Below are 16702 nucleotides of genomic sequence, written 5' to 3'. Positions count from 1 at the left end.
TTAATTTGGACTTCTCTGTGCATGCTCTTTGAGGTGGTGACCATAGACCTCCATTATGCTGACACACAAGAACGGTTTGACCTAAAAATATCAAAATTGAAAATACTGTGGAAACAAAGACACCATATCAAAGACAAACATATCAAAAATTAATTTCAAAGTGAACTATCCCTTTAATTTTCATTGAGGAATAGAATTATTGAAAAAAAAAATCGGACTTTTTCACTTATAATTTGAATATCAAATTGTGTAGCGAAAACACTAGCGCTGAAGTTACATCAAGTTATTTTTATCTTAAAAGAAAAAAGACATTTCGCCACCTTGGAATTATAGGGCGCTATCATATCCAGTGTGATACAGCACCAGCGAAGTGTTTTTGGCTAGTTTCAGCCCGACGCAGTTTCATTTTCACGTCCTGCGCCAAGTTGCATAAATAGCAAATGCATTTGCGCCCACGTGTTCGCTAATGAGTGTGCTGGTCTGAAACGAGGTGCGTTCAGGCGCTTTGATGGCACGCTGCTATTTCGAGGAGTCTTTGACCAACTGAAGCCTGGTCTAAGGTCAAAGGTCATTTTTATTTTTTGTTATTTAAAGAGCGTGTTAGTAATATGTGCCTATAAGCAAGTCCACAACGCTCAAACACTCTGTCCCACAGATGTCTGCGTGAGCTTTAACCTCACTAGAGAAGCGTTCAGTTTCAAATCCCACCATGTAAATAGCGAATCCGCCATGACGCGAGCGCAACTGGCATTTAAAGGGAATGGTTGGTTTATTGCACATTACGCCCAAAACACACACATTACTCATTAAGGCGAGACATTACAGGTGAATAGGGTAAGCAGATATCACCATGAAACTTTACCAGGACATAGATTAAGATGAGAAAAAAAAAAAATATTACAAGTTTTCTGTAATTTAATGTTTAGATATGCAAATGAGGCATTATCTAATTAAATATGCACTAATTTGAATATATTTAAAAAATATTGGATACAGCCAGGTTCAAAATAATTTTTTCATTGGGTTCACATATTAGATGAGAAAAAAAATGTCTACTTTGTTATCCTGTAAACCAGAATATACTGCCAATTGCCTTAAAAAAAGATTTTCGCCCTGTTTTTTGGAATAAAAAGTTCTATAAATCAGGCTAGGAATCATTTATTTACAAATCCCTCTGTAAATGTCTTCATAATATAACTAGGTACAAGACTGGAAAGTTAGGTGTATATAGGTGCTACTGAAGTGGAGATTTTGGACTTGGAGTATGAGAGAAAAGTCATTTTGAGAAAACTGGCTTTAAAGATTTAGCATCAGCCAATGAGATCGCGCATTTAGAGTTAGAGTTAAAAAAAGGAAATGACCATATTTGGATCTGACAGTGTTGTACTGGAGAAAAAGAGCTTTCTAAAGGCGGCATACACTGTGCGATGTCTGTGCGATTTCAGCAAGGTACCTACTCACACTGAACGAGTAAATCGCATGCGATGCAAAGCCAAAGTTCAGGATTTATGTGCTCACACTGTACGGTCCGATCGTCGAGCTGCGACTTCACTGCTCACACTATGCGTGTAATATCTGCGATAACCCCCTGGATTGCGCCTATTTACGTGTATGTATCCAGAGATATTGTCAAAACAAGCATCTGCTATCAGTATCAAGATGATTTAGTATTTTCAATTTATGCATTTAATTATGATTATTATTATATTATCATTATTAGGGTAATTTTACTATTAAATTGATCCGCTATTATAATTAATTTGCCACGCAATATTTTCACCGCACATAACCAACGTGCTGTGAGGATAATAAAATATTAATCTTACTCCTCATTAAAAATTGTCTAAAACATTTAAGTCGATTAAAATGAATTATATATAAAATAACTATTAAGAGTCTATAATATGTCCGAACATTGCCATTATTAATCATCAATGAAAATTAAAAACAGGTTTATTTCAAAAACATTGTTTGACAAAATAATAAACGAGGTGTTACATATCAGGTGGCTTGAAGACGGTGGGTAATATTATCCATTTTGCAACACGAACTGGAGGTAAGCAACAGTAATTTGTAGCTCGTTTTTATTTTAATTTTATTTTTGCTGCAGATGAAATGGTTAAACTTCTGTTTTCGCGCAGGTGCAGTGAGGGGAAAAACACTGAGTTTAGGGCAATCGGTTCGTAGCTTTGCTTCAACTGTGCGATATAGTCACGAGGAGCGACCAAAATTTCTGACATGCCAGAAATTCATCCGACCATCCGATTGTCGATCGTGAGAGGTTAATCGCCTCTCGTTTCTCCCTGTACACTGCACGAACACTGCACGACAAACGACGCACGACAAAGCTGAAAATCGGTCCGACACGAAAATGAGTCGCACGAGTCAGAATTCGGCTCAAAATCGGACGAAAATCGCACAGTGTATGCCCGCCTTAACTGTACTGTATGTGATGACGGTGCAGATCGCGATTTATCGATTTATGACAACTTTTGACAAATTTATGAGAAATCTACAGACGCAAACAGACAAGTGTAGTAAAATAAAGACCTAAATGTGTATTTCTGACTTTTTTTCACCACAAGTCTGATGTTATTGAAGACAAATATCCCAAAATCTCAAACTTGACCAATGCCTTCCCTGTCTCGCCTTAAGAGAATAGGGACGACCCTTTTAGAGCATGCGCCGGGAGCACCGACCATTTTTCCCGTCGTTTAACTAGCAAAAGTGGATTCGGACGCCCTCAGTGCACGTGTGCTGTGTGCTTTAGAGCTTAGATCGTTTAAACAGAGCCCACATCTGCATTCTGAGCAGTTTTGTGACTCTGAGCTTCACGGTTTGTTGAAATAAATAAAAAGAAAATTCAAATTCAAGAAAAAATCCCATCATGCATATATGAGTTATACTTGAAAAACTCAATTTTGACAAAAAGTCAAGAAAGATAGTACCTTATAAATCCAAGGTGACTTGATGTTATTTCGTGTGATCACATGATGTATGTTTCTAACCTGCTCCGTGTGTTTGTGACGTCTCAGCTGAGGATTCAGTGCTGACGGTGTGGAGCAGTTCACTTCCTCTTGAGGTCCGAGATCTGACCCGACACTGTGAGCTGCGGGACAAAATCACCAGCAAAATGAGAGAAACACTCCACAGCTGAACACACTCTCTGTCTGCGCATCAGCTGAGACGCGTCACTGTTTAGGATTTTTGCAAAACCATCACGCAGAAGTAAGCCGATTTCTGCTGGTCAACACGGCGCATTTTCAGAAAAACGTACTAGTGCGAGGAAATGTTTGTCCTTACGAAAAATTCAATTGAAACTTCCACGAATGAAATGTGTTTGCTCCTTTGCTTTTATGAAAAGGGACCCGTGTGTAAAAATGCATTTAGCATGAAAGGTTATTTTTTGCAGTCAAGGGAAACACTCCTCTCATATGTAGCTGTGCATGGATTTATTTGAATGAAAAATGGCAAACACTTCAGTTAGCTTTATCTTTTTATAGTATTTATTTGTTCACGAGCCAGACGAACAGAGGAGACGGCCATACTTTAGCAAAACAATCTCTAGTACCCCTTACGCAAAATCATTGTTGTAACTATGGTATTCAGTGAAAACACACATCATTGCTATTAGAAAAAAAACAATGGACTAAATACTAGTAACACTATGGTGCTCTTCAGCCATTTTTGACCGAACAATTTTTTTTTTTTTTTTTTGAAATTTTACCTGTTCAGCACTTGCTATGTGAACACACACACACTTAAAAAGATTTAAAGCGCATTTGAAATGAATGGGAAATGAATTTCAGCACTTGCTATGTGCTAGTTGAAGCATTTTGGTGCTGCGTCCAACACAATCTCACTGAAAGCTCATTCTCTGAGATCTCAAACACAGATTTGGAGCACAACCTGTTTAGATTTATTTATTTATTTAAGTAAAAAATGTTGTGGAAAATATATATTCGAAATATATATATATATTATTTACATTGTCTTTTTCACAACAATAAACTTAAAAAAAAATAAGTACAAATTTGAAAAGGGAGTTAAAACTTTTTAGATTTTAATTTTCAGGTTGATGCTCGGGTTGAAAAATGGTTAACAGTTAATAAATGGATTATAACTACTGCATAAATATGATTTACAACCATAAAGGTGCATAAAAACATGAACAGCATCAGTGGGTTAAGATTGTAAAGTTGGAAATAAGAAAATCCCATATTAATTTTAAAAAAGAAAAATCAATTTCAATAATTTTACTCGAATAATTTCTGAATTTGTCATTAAGTAATTGTTTAATCTTCAGATAATGTTTTATCGTGCACGTGCGAACTGTTTCAAAATTAAATTAGGCCTATGATGGAATTCAATCCACTATAAGCTATAGTTACACTACACTTTCTTTTTATTACATTCACGTTATTTTTAATGACAGCATTTTTTTTTTTTTTTTAGTTTAATAACTTTATAAAGTTAAGCACTACAAAATGTAACTGGAAAATAAGCCATAGATTAAGATCATATTTTTGTTACAAAAAATACCTGTTATTTTCGATGTTATTAGTGATTTATGTTTGTGTATTGCATGCCAAATATGTTTTTAATAAAGTTTTGTCATTTTTTATGGTGACTCCTGTTCTTTTTTCCTTGTAAGAAATATTGTATTATATCCATGTATATTATAATAATTCAATACAAGTAACTGCGCTGTCACGTGGTTCCTATTACTTTTCTCAGCGCTGATTGTTTGCGATTAACGTTACATTTAAAAAAAAAAAACTTCACAGAGAGAGTGGATTCCCATTTGTTTATTAAATAAATAAAATCCCTTAAAAGCTATTTACACTATTTTAAAACGTGAAAATATTGGTGATTTTTAAATAAATATTTGAATGCGTCTCAAAGGAGGATTGGTGTTTCTCCAGCGCCCCCTGGAGGAAGCTTATGAACGCTACGCCTCACAGGAAACAGCCCCGCCCCTTCACGATCACGTGACACAAACAGACCTCTAGCTGGCTATGTACGTAACGCTGACACACTTCATGACAGCAGAGGTTATGGTTATATCATACTGATCTACACCAAACTTCAGCTAACATCTTTTATGAGTCCCGCAGACACCGACATTGGCATGAAACCTCTTAAACCTTTTCTTCCGCTCAGATCCTAGTGTCAGACTCGAGTAGTGGAGGAGAAATCGTGTTTGGAGGAAACTCGGACAGTGAGATCCAGTAAGTATGTCTGCCGTCATTCCCAGTAACGTTAGCGCGTGCGTGTGTAGTCGAGCACTGCAACTCTTAAAACGCTATACCTGTTGGTGGAAACTTTACATTTCATACAATATATGACACGTCGTGTAGTTTCAGGCCTTGTAATGATGGATGATTATATCTGACAGCACTTTGTCACTACTTTATTTCTGGCCGTTTATATTGTAACCTATGTGTGTAACGTTATTTAATTTGGACTCTTATTATTTTTCTCACCAGGTCTGCTTTTAAATATGTCCTGTACATGCCGACCTGCAGCGAGGGTGATTTTAAAGTCAGTTCATAAAGGTGAGTCAAACACACACACACACACACACACACAAAACTGTTAAAGTACATTTATCTGTGGCCCTGAAGCCCAACTACCAGTATTTTTCTTTTTCTTATTGACAACCAGGGTGTTTACTAACAACAACAACAACCCTGCATACAAAGTAAAATGAGCAAATACAAATGTTTTGGGGACATCATGTGTTTACTTGACATATATTGTCAATTTTCAATTTTAATTTCAATTTATTTATAAAGCACAGATAAACACAACTTCCGTTGACCTAAGTGCTGTACACAGGGAAAAATAAAAATTAAAATAAAATCAGCCACAGGGCAATTGCGTCCACATTTAGTTTGCATACGACAGGTCAAATAAAAACGTCTTTAATCTCACTTTAAAAACCTAGTCAAAACCTAGTGAGCTGCCTACCTAAAACATAAAACATACCTAACATAAAATCGACAGCTTAATATATGATTAAAGGAGTGAGTATATGTATCATGGTATTTTGGGGCATTACTGCGCTCCATCATTCAGTTCACAGTATTTTTGAGCATTATCACATCCTAACATTTAATAGGGTCTAATTCTATTGATTTTATATTTGTTGTTTTCACGATAGTTATGTTTTTATGACCTGTGTCTGAGATGATGGTTGTGACATCAATAACATACAAGTACACCTATTTTTAGACTGGTTTAAACAACATTGTAATACGAAGTACACTTTAGCATACTTAAAAAAAAAAAGAGTATTTGTTTTGGAAATAACATGCAGTGTGTGAACTAAATGTAAATTGCATTATAGTTCCAATCTATAGCTGTTTTTGACCCACTTTAGATTGAAATATCTTTATATTTATATATATATATATATATATATATATATATATATATATATTCATTACTGTTATTTTCTCTAAAATATGGTTAAAGGACCGTAACCTTGATTTAAAATTTATTTTAAAGTAAAACGATTCATTTGATTTTACAAAGCGCAAAGTGTGTTAAGATATGGCAAGCCGTTTTAGCTTAAATTGTACCCAGCCTTTCTTCTTGTAATTTAATTTGTACTAGTAGCAATTACAATTACAGAGCTTTCTAACTCAATTCTTACTAGTAAAAATACAATTAGAGAGCTCCACAAATGAATTTTTACTAGTCATATGTCTCCATTGACTTCCATTCATTTTTCATTACAGAGCTCTCTAATATAATTATGACTAGTAACAATTACAGTATGGCAAGCCGTTTTTATGGCAAGCCATTCAGCTTAAATTGTACCAAGCCTTACTCATTGTAAGCCTTACTCATTGTAATTGCATTTTTACTAGTAACAATTTAATTAGAGAGCTCTACAATTCAATTCTTACTTGTAACAATTGAAATTAGAGAGCTCTACAAATTAATTAATGTCTCCATTGACTTCCATTCATTTTTCATTACAGAGCTCTCTAATTCAATTATTACTAGTAAGAATTACGATTAGAGAGTTCTCTAATATGGCAAGCCGTTTTAGCTTAAATTAGCTTACTCGTCGTAATTGCATTTTTACTAGTAACAATTCAATTAGAGAGCTCTACAATTCAATTCTTACTAGTAACAATTGAATTGTAGAGCTCTCTAAATCAGTTTTTACTTGTAATAATTGCATTAAAGAGCTCTCTTAATGTAATTCTTACTAGTAAAAACTGATTTAGAGAGCTCTACAATTCAATTCTTACTAGTAAAAATCGAATTAGAGAGCTCTCTAATCATGATTGTTATTAGTACGAATTTAATTAAAGAGCTCTATAATTGTAATTGCTACTAGTAGGAATTAAATTGTAAAGCACTCTAATTGAATTCTTACTGGTAAAAATGCAATAATGACGAGTAAGGTTGGATACAATTTAAGCTAAAATGGCTTGCCATACTCTAATCCAATTATAATTAGAGAGCTCTAAAATTCAGTTTTTACTAGTAAGAATGCAATTGCAGAGCTCTCTAATTAAATTTTTACTAGTAAAAAAAACGAATTAAAGATATGAATAATTGCAGAGCTCTGTAATTGCATTCTTACTAGTAACAATTGCATTAGAGAGCTCATTAATATTGATTTTACTAGTAAGAATTGAATTAGAGAGCTCATTAATATTGATTTTACTAGTAAGAATTGAATTAGAGAGCTCATTAATATTAATTCTTACTGGTAACAGTTGAATTAGAGAGCTCATTAATATTAATTCTTACTGGTAACAGTTGAATTAGAGAGCTCATTAATATTAATTCTTACTAGTAACAATTGCATTAAAGAGCTCATTAATATTAATTTTACTAGTAACAATTGAATTAGATAGCTCATTAATATTAATTCTTACTGGTAACAGTTGAATTAAAGAGCTCATTAATATTAATTTTACTAGTAACAATTGAATTAGAGAGCTCATTAATATTAATTTTACTGGTAACAATTGAATTAGAGAGCTCATTAATATTAATTTTACTAGTAACAATTGAATTAGAGAGCTCATTAATATTAATTTTACTGGTAACAGTTGAATTAGAGAGCTCATTATATTAATTTTACTAGTAACAATTGCATTAGAGAGCTCTCGAAATGAATTGCTACTAGTAAGAATGCAATTGCAGAGCTCTTTAATTCAATTACAGAGCTCTCTAATTGCAATTGTTACTAGTAGGGGTGTAACGGTACACAAAAATCACGGTTCGGTACGTACCTCGGTTTTAAAGTCACGGTTCGGTACGTTTTCGATACAGCAAAAAGAAAGAAATGCCAGAGAAATTTCCTATTTGTTTAAAGAAAAAATATTTTTAAATAAGTGTGAGTTTTCCTAGATCTTGAAACTTTCAGGTTTATAAATAGGGGTCATCTTTGAAGGATGAACAAATAATGTTTTGGTCATCACATTAAAAATAACATTTAAATATATATTTATTTATATAATATTTGAATTTTGAAGTGCTGGAAAAAGATGTGTGAAGTACTTGAAAGCATTTCACCATTCCAGCCAAACTGGTTCCAGTTAGTGTTACTATATTAAATCCATGGTGAATGTTGCTGGTCTGTGGACGTAAAGTACTAGTTCATTCACGGCACAATGTTTCTCCTGGTTTCCATGACAGCGCTGTTTGATCTAATAGAGATCTACGGTTAATAACGGAGAAATGTGAATGCATCTCACTAGATCTCGCAGCGACGTTATTACCTCAGTGGCGAATTCAAATGTGTTCTTTACCGGATCTCTTAGCGCGGTGTAGTAACATTGTTGCTTGATCAAGATCGGCTCGCGCTGCACAGATGTTGCTGGTCCGAACTGATAAACGATCCGTGAAGCACATAACGAGGAGCGCAGTTTCGTTCTGCTTTCATTACGCTTGCCATTTGATGTTGCGCAAGGTTGTGTTGGCCGCGTCAGCACGAATTTTGCCGGCAGGAAAAATGGTCCAAGCAATCGTTCGGTTTGTATGCGTACCGAACCGGAAGCCTCGAACCGAAACGGTTCAATACGAATACATGTACCGTTACACCCCTAGTTACTAGTCATTATTGGATTAGGGAGCTCTCTAATTGTAATTCTTACTTGTAACAATTCAATTAGAGAGCTCTGTAATTGTACTTTCACTAGTAAGAATTGAGTTAGAGAGCTCTCTAATTGCAATTGCTTCTAGTAGGAATTCAATTGTAAAGCTCTCTAATTGAATTCTTACTGGTAAAAGTAATGGAAGTCAGTCTCTAATTTAATTCATACATACTAGTAAAAATAGAATTATGACAAGTAAGGCTAAAACGGCTTGCCATATGAAGACACAGTCATGAAAGAACTCTCTTCAGTACACTTAAGTGACCTTTCATTTCATATTATTATATTATCTGTAAAAAAGCAAATATACTACTTTTAAATGTTGGCGTACTCTACAATAGAGTTAAAGCACACGATGTGGTTGACTCTCTCATCAAGTGTAACTGAGCGTCTTCTCTGCAGGTTTCTCCCGTTCTCATGTTCAGCTCTTCAGGGTCACCAGACCAGTGTGTGACGAAGCTCGTCTCAGCCGACCGCTCTCACACACAGCCGTGTGCTTCGCCTCGAAAGACGGCTCACCCAGAGATGGCGACGGCGGAAAGGTCCTCATCTCATCGAGCGTCCTCCATTCACGTGACTGTTTGTTGGTTGGATGTGTGTGGTGTTCATGAGGTGTACTGATGCTGTTTGCAGAGCGGCGTGACCGAGGCGGGCGGGAAGCGGGCGTCCGGCGGTGGGGGTGCAGGGAAGGGCGGCAGTCAGCTGAGGTGTCCCAAATGTGGAGATCTTTGTACACACGTGGAGACTTTAGTGTGTAAGTATCGAGTATTTGTTGTGCGTTATGTTTTAATAATAACCATAGAAATGAAGTACTAGATTACATATTAGCATTCAATTGAGCACAACAGTGTTGAACTCCAGTCAGTTTTAACATTGAGCTCATTTTTTGTCAGTACAGACAAAAATCGGCGTTACCTACACCGTGTTATCCTCTTTTTAAAGGTCCCGTTCTTCGTGATTTATCTTTCAAACTTTAGTAAGTGTGTAACGCTGTCGTTAGAGTATAAATAATATCTGTGAACTGAACGTCTCTTGAATAAAGCTCCAGGTGACGGGTTGCCAGATATCACAAAACAAGCGCAGTATAATAAGCAGACATGGCAAAAAATGAACACATTTATTCATAATATTATTGCTAATATTGTCCTACCAAATTAAAAGGAAGTTACTCATTTATTATGAATAGAATAGTTTTAAATAAAATATTTAGATATTGTAAACTGATTGATGAGGTAAAGCAATAACATGAGATTGAAAAATTATTCAGCAACACTTTATTTAAAGTTTAATTGCACCTATGAGTTGTGTTTCAAGTTTCATTTGTTTATATAGCGCTTGAAAATAATCTCTGTGTCACTCTGAAGTAAAAAGTAATAACATTTTCTATTATAATTATAATGGTAACATGCGTCTAATGATAATAAACAACCCCCGCATACACAATTAGATAAAAAAGGTCGTCTACATCCACACAGAGCACTGATGGAAACTTCTACCCATGATTCACTGTCATAGTTTACCATATAGTGACCAATGGTGATATAAACCCTTAAAAGAGTTACACGTGTGTTTATGAATACATGTAGTGTGTTATTGACCTCATGACCTTATAGAAACCCTGGCACTGTATTCCTGAGATCCTCGGTCACCTCTCAGATATTAAATGCAGACATCGCTAGAAAAATATCAGAATAGACACACTTTAAGAAAACTAACATTTCCAATTCATTTCTGGATATAATACAAGAAGAGGATTGTAAGTCCACCAACTTCAGCTAGATCACATATGTAAGCAATAAGGTAAGTGCTGTATGGTGAATAAGTGACGGCTGAAGGGCGTTGTTAGGCTCGACGCGAAGCCGTCACTTATTCACCATACACTCGCCTCGAGTACCTTATTGCTTTTATAAAACGGTTATCACACAATAAAAATATTAAAGTAAAAAAAAAAATATGTGTTAGTGCAACTTTAATGAAGTAAAATCACTAAAAGCCTTCCTTCCGCTAGAAAAAAATAGTCCCTGACCGTGAACAGCAACAACGCTCCAGTGTGTGATATGCATAAAAGCTCAAATAAACACACAACACAGAAACCGCAGTGTTGCGCAGCGATACACAGAACCGATGGGTGTTTTAGTGATGGGCGATACCACTTATTTTGTTTTCGATACGATACCGGTACTTTCAAGGCCAGTATCGCCGATACCGATACCAATACGATACATTTAAACTGAACTTTTAAAGGGTTAGTTCACCCAAAAATGAAAATTCTGTCAGTATTTACTCACCCTCATGTTGTTCCAACCCCGTAAGACCTTCGTTCATCTTCGGAACACAAATTAAGATATTTAAGATATTAAGATCGCTCCTGCATACAGTCCATAGGCTTCTTGAGGGAATGACACTTGCTGGCATCGAAAATTTTAATTTATCCAAACGTAGTGTTTACATGAACGCTAAATAAAGTGATCAGGTTGATGTGCTTGTTTATATGTCACAACCTTAAAGGGAAGTCATTAAAGTCATTAAAGACATCGTTAAAATAGTCCAAGTGACTACAGCGGCTCAATCTTAACTTTATCAAACGACGAGAACACTTTTTGTGCGCAAAAACAACAAAAATAACGACTTTATTTCAACTATTCACTTCCTTCTCCATGGGCCTGTAGTCAGTTAACGTAGTGTGATTGCGTAGAGCTACGTCACACGTAGGCTCACTATTGGCCGACGCTGGTCATGTGTGTGTGATGCGTGTGACGTACAATAACAGAAGCTTACGCTATTAAACTAGTAACCTGACTCGCGCAGAGGGAGAAATAATGAATAGTTGAAATAAAGTCGTTATTTTTGTTGTTTTTTTGCGCACAAAAGTGTTCTCGTCGTTTGATAAACCTAAGATTGAGCCCCTGTAGTCACTTGGACTATTTTAACGATGTCTTTAATGACTTTTCGAGGACAGCAAGAGCCAGTCCCTCAAGAAGCCTATGGACTGTATGCAGGAACGATCTTAATATCTTAAATATCTTAATTTGTGTTCCGAAGATGAACGAAGGTCTTACGGGGTTGGAACAACATGAGGGTGAGTAAATACTGACAGAATTTTCATTTTTGGGTGAACTAACCCTAGGGGTGGGTGAAATGGAAAAAATATCATATCACAATTTTTTTAGGAAAATCACGATCACGATTTTTTATCACGATTCTTTTTCAAGTTTGTTTTAATATTTTGCAAGTGGCTGTTCATTACAGCCAAACTAATGTCCCTATGTTAAAAACAAAGCCTTAGGTAACAAAAGAAAAAAGAAAGCCACACATTTAGGCCAGTGGCGAAGATAAAAATCTTTATCATTATTTTCTTTGTTATTAAAAAAATAAGACAAGATAAACATTACACAAATTAATATTCATATTAAATAAATAGTGCTTTATTTTTTCAGATGCAGTAGGTGTATTTAGCAGTTGCATTGAAGTAATTAAATGAACAAATATGAAATTAAAACACTACATAGACTTCACTGAATAAATTGATTCTTATTAAAGATATATTAAAGTTCTCAGTCAGTGAGTGATTTTCTCCTTGTGTTTTTTTTTTATTTTTTATTAACACTAAAGGGATAGTTCCCTCAAAAATGAAAATTGTCTTAATTTACTCGCTCAAGATGTTTTAAACCCGAATAAGTTTCTTTTTTCTTCTGTTGAAAATAAGTTATTTTGAATAATGTGGGTTACCGAACAGTTGCTGGTCTCCTTATAGTTTTTTTTATAGGTTCTCTCCTGGAAGTTAATGGGGACCAGCAACTGTTTGGTTACCCACATTAAAAAAAAAAATTGTCTTTTGTGTTCAGCACAAGAAAGAAATTAATACAGGTTTGGAACAACATTAGAGTGAGTAAATAATGACGGATATTTTTTTATTTATTTATTTTTTTGTGTGAACTATCCCTTTAAGGACAAGCGGCAGTAGGCTACTATTTATTCCTGTTGCTTTTAGAGCAGCACGCGACGCGTTTAATATAGACGCATATTACACCAGATATTCTCTCAAATGTTTGCTTTCACTTTAGACATAGCCTGTTTATGTAAAAATTGTGTGTATTTAACAGTATTAGCATAATAAGACTCGAGAGATAACTTAGTCCAGTATTCAGGCGCTGTTTGACAGACTTCTAGTGCCTGTGATTGTCGTGGGTAATTTATGCGGTCAGGAAAGCGCACGTTAGAACAGCACATCAGCGCGTGAATTAAATGTTTAACCGGCAAGGTTTATGCAAATAATGAACTTTTGTGAATTGCAGTGTCCCGTACCTATTCCTTAACGTGTGATGTGTAGGCTACGTCGCGTTGTACAGTTGAGAGACGGAGGCGCCAGAACTGAACTGATAGAATGCACTGTAACACGATACTACGATATTTCTTCAAAAGCAGATCGTGGAGACATTTTAATCGTCCACGATTAAAAATCGTCATATCGCACACCCCTAACTAACCCTTTAAGTTTGAAAATGTCTTACAAAAGATTAAAATGGGTAATGATCCCCATTAAACATTATATTTGAAAGGCATTTTAACGTTCAATATGCCTTAATTGGAAGTTTTTAGATTATATTTGTATTTACACATGGTTAAAATGTTTACTTGTAGTGGTAACCATGGAAATCTACTAAGTATTATAGGCCTATTTGAACTATGGTCACTGTAATGTTCATTTCCATAAGGAATGCTCTCTGATTGATTGGTTCTGACTTGCAGCATTTGCATGGGTTCTACTACACAAGTATTCACTAACATAGGTTATTCATCCATTATGCATATAAGATTTATTGTCAAATAAACAAAATCACTGGTAAAAAAACTGTAGTATCGATATTTTTATTTGAGTATCAATACTTCTGATTATCGATACGCCCATCACTACCGTGTTTAATCATGAATAAAGCACAGCTATTGACCAATCAGAATCAAGGATTAGAACTAACCGTTTTATAAACATAATTAAACTCCCCATAAACAGCTTCGACAGCGCTTTATCATTGTCCCCCAGCAGACTCCTTACGTCAGCGTGTACTTGCTCATACCAATGATCTTCAGTCTTTTTTTTACACTCGGCATCAGACTGGGAATTTACTGGTAATGTTACAACTTCTCAAACTGGGAAATTACCAAACTGATAAACTGGTGTTTTTTTGAAAAGGTGCTGATCTCTCAACGGTCGTTTACCGCTAAAGGCTGTACATGTGAAAGGGGCTGTTAACTAACTACTTCTCTTTCATCAAGAATGAGCGTCTCATCATCATTGACTTGGATGTTTTGTTTAATTTTTGTAAAAAAAAATAGTGGTTTTATCTCCACATTATGCCAAAAGTATATCTGGGTCCTGAAGCAAAGCAAAATTGAAAACCAATGGTATATACAGGATTGCTTATTACATGATATATGATATTAAAAGGAATGGCTCACCCAAAAATTGTAAATTTTATCATCATTTTCTCACCCTCATATCATTCCAAACCCATAAGACATTTTTTTATATTTCTGTCCCTCTAATTGTAACTTTGATGCCTCAAAGTTAATAAAGAGATTGTAAATTTAAACTGAAGCATCAAAGTGGTAGTTGCGTAGCTGTCAGTGGAGGGACAGAAAGCTCTCAGGTTTCATTAAAAATATCATCATTTGTGTTCTGAAGATGAACAAAAGTCATACAAGTTTAGAATGACATGAGGGTGAACTAACCCTTTGAAAGGAGTAGTTCACTTTTAAAAAAACTTTTACTGATAATTTACTCACCCCCATGTCATCCAAGATGTCCAAATATTTCTTTCTTCAGTCGAAAAGAAATTAAGGTTTTTGATGAAAACATTCCAGGATTTTTCTCCATATAATGGACTTCAATGGGAACCAAACGCTTCAAGGTCCAAAAGACCGTTTCAGTGCAAACTGTTCAAAGGGCTTTAAACGATTCCAGACGATGAATAAGGGTCTTATCAAGCGAAACGATCGCTCGTTTAATAAATATATACAAAAGTTTAAGTTTTATAAGCACAAATACTCGCCTTGCTCTGTTCTGTGAGGAGCGTTCATGACTCTCCAGTTCGAACTCGTTCATCAAAATGAACAAATCTTTTCCAGAGTCAACTCGTTCATGTAGTTCGTTGAATGAAACAAATAACACGAAAAAAGATTCGTTCATTTTGATGAACAGGAGAGTCACGAACGCGCATCCCAGAACAGAGCAAGTCGACTATTTGAGCTTATAAAACTTAAACTTTTTTTTTAAATGAGCGCTCGTTTCGCTTGATAAGACCCTTATTCATCGACTGGAATCGTTTAAAGCCCTTTGAACAGTTTGCAGTTTGCACTGAAACTCTCATTTGGACCTTGAACCGTTTGGTTCCCATTGAAGTTCATTATATGGAGAAAAATCCTGGAATGTTTTCATCAAAAACCTTAATTTCTTTTTGACTGAAGAAAGAAAGACATGGACATCTTGGATGACATGGGGGTGAGTAAATTAGTTTAAAGATCAAAAAAGTGAACTGCTCAAACTATGTTATACATATTACGAAACGGACCCTAGTGTTCATGTCTAAGCTATTCACTTGTGTTTTTACAGTAACTGAACACCTGTCTTTACTCCATACAGCCTCCACACGGTTTGTGAAATGTGAAAAGTGCCATCATTTCTTTGTGGTTCTGTCTGAGACCGACTCCAAGAAAGGTTTGAATAAGGAAGCAGAGAGCTCTGGGCATGTGAAATTAGCTTTTGCTCAGAAACCCCCTCCGCCTCCTAAAAAGGTACGATTCCAGCACAGTGTGGTTTTAAATATTGGATCAACTTAGTTCATCTTTGTGTGATTAAGTAAAAGTAAAGCGCAGTTCTTAGACTTGGAAATTTCAGAAATGCAGTAAAGGAATCTGACATGGGCTTCTTCTGTCTCGTCGTCTTCAGATTTATACCTACCTCGACAAATTTGTTGTCGGCCAGTCGTATGCCAAGAAAGTGTTGTCAGTTGCCGTCTATAATCATTACAAACGGATCAACAACAACCTCCCGGCAGCGGGCCGACAGCCAGCGGAGACAGAGAAGCAGAGTTCCCTCTCTCCCAGAGGTTTGTGTTTTATCATCATTTATAAAATCAATATATATAAATAAATGCTGCCAGAATTGTTATTCGTTGCTTTTGATATCGAATGCATTGACTAATGTTAACAAATTGAAACTTAAAAATCACTCATTTGAGTCTTTTGACGGCAGTACGGGTCTTAAAGAGTCTTAATTCACCCTTACTCAGATTAAGGTCTTAAAAGGTTCTTAAACAAGAGCAGGAAGTCTCACATTAATGAAGTCATGGGATTAAATGTTGCAAACAATGAATATCTTCCTCAGTATTTTTGTCCTGTTTTCCAATGCAAATGTCTTTGAAACATTTACTTGACATACAAATGTAAAATGAAGTCTTGAAAGATGCAACAAAATGAAGTGTGTTTGTGATTAAAACTAGATCAAATATCTGTCGATGAGTGTGAAAACGTCCCTTTGAATTAAGTTGATTTTTCTGAACCAGTTGGTAGATATT

At 35.4% G+C, this 16702-nt stretch overlaps 2 protein-coding genes across 4 annotated transcripts in view; both read left to right on the top strand.

The window, feature by feature from the left end:
• lrrk2 (leucine-rich repeat kinase 2) overlaps nucleotides 1-4624 on the top strand; it is a 90561-nt gene extending 85937 nt beyond the window's left edge. For all 3 annotated transcript variants that reach the window (XM_089127719.1, XM_089127718.1, XM_089127716.1), the window contains one exon: nucleotides 3036-4624. In XM_089127719.1, the coding sequence (XP_088983845.1) occupies nucleotides 3036-3157 (122 nt within the window). In that variant the 3' untranslated portion in view covers nucleotides 3158-4624. The remainder of the gene's footprint in view (nucleotides 1-3035) is intronic.
• Nucleotides 4625-5004: 380 nt separating this feature from the next.
• clpxb (caseinolytic mitochondrial matrix peptidase chaperone subunit Xb) overlaps nucleotides 5005-16702 on the top strand; it is a 40909-nt gene continuing 29211 nt past the window's right edge. Inside the window, exons 1-6 of the mRNA XM_039681985.2 lie at nucleotides 5005-5231; nucleotides 5490-5558; nucleotides 9531-9670; nucleotides 9762-9882; nucleotides 15769-15920; nucleotides 16075-16234. Of these exons, the coding sequence (XP_039537919.2) occupies nucleotides 5504-5558; nucleotides 9531-9670; nucleotides 9762-9882; nucleotides 15769-15920; nucleotides 16075-16234 (628 nt within the window). The 5' untranslated portion in view covers nucleotides 5005-5231; nucleotides 5490-5503. The remainder of the gene's footprint in view (nucleotides 5232-5489; nucleotides 5559-9530; nucleotides 9671-9761; nucleotides 9883-15768; nucleotides 15921-16074; nucleotides 16235-16702) is intronic.

This window comes from Pimephales promelas, chromosome 25 (assembly GCF_988280905.1).
Source record: "Pimephales promelas chromosome 25, fPimPro1.hap1.1, whole genome shotgun sequence".
In the NCBI taxonomy this organism is placed as follows: Eukaryota; Metazoa; Chordata; class Actinopteri; order Cypriniformes; family Leuciscidae; genus Pimephales; species Pimephales promelas.
This window is presented reverse-complemented; position numbering and strand designations above follow the sequence as displayed.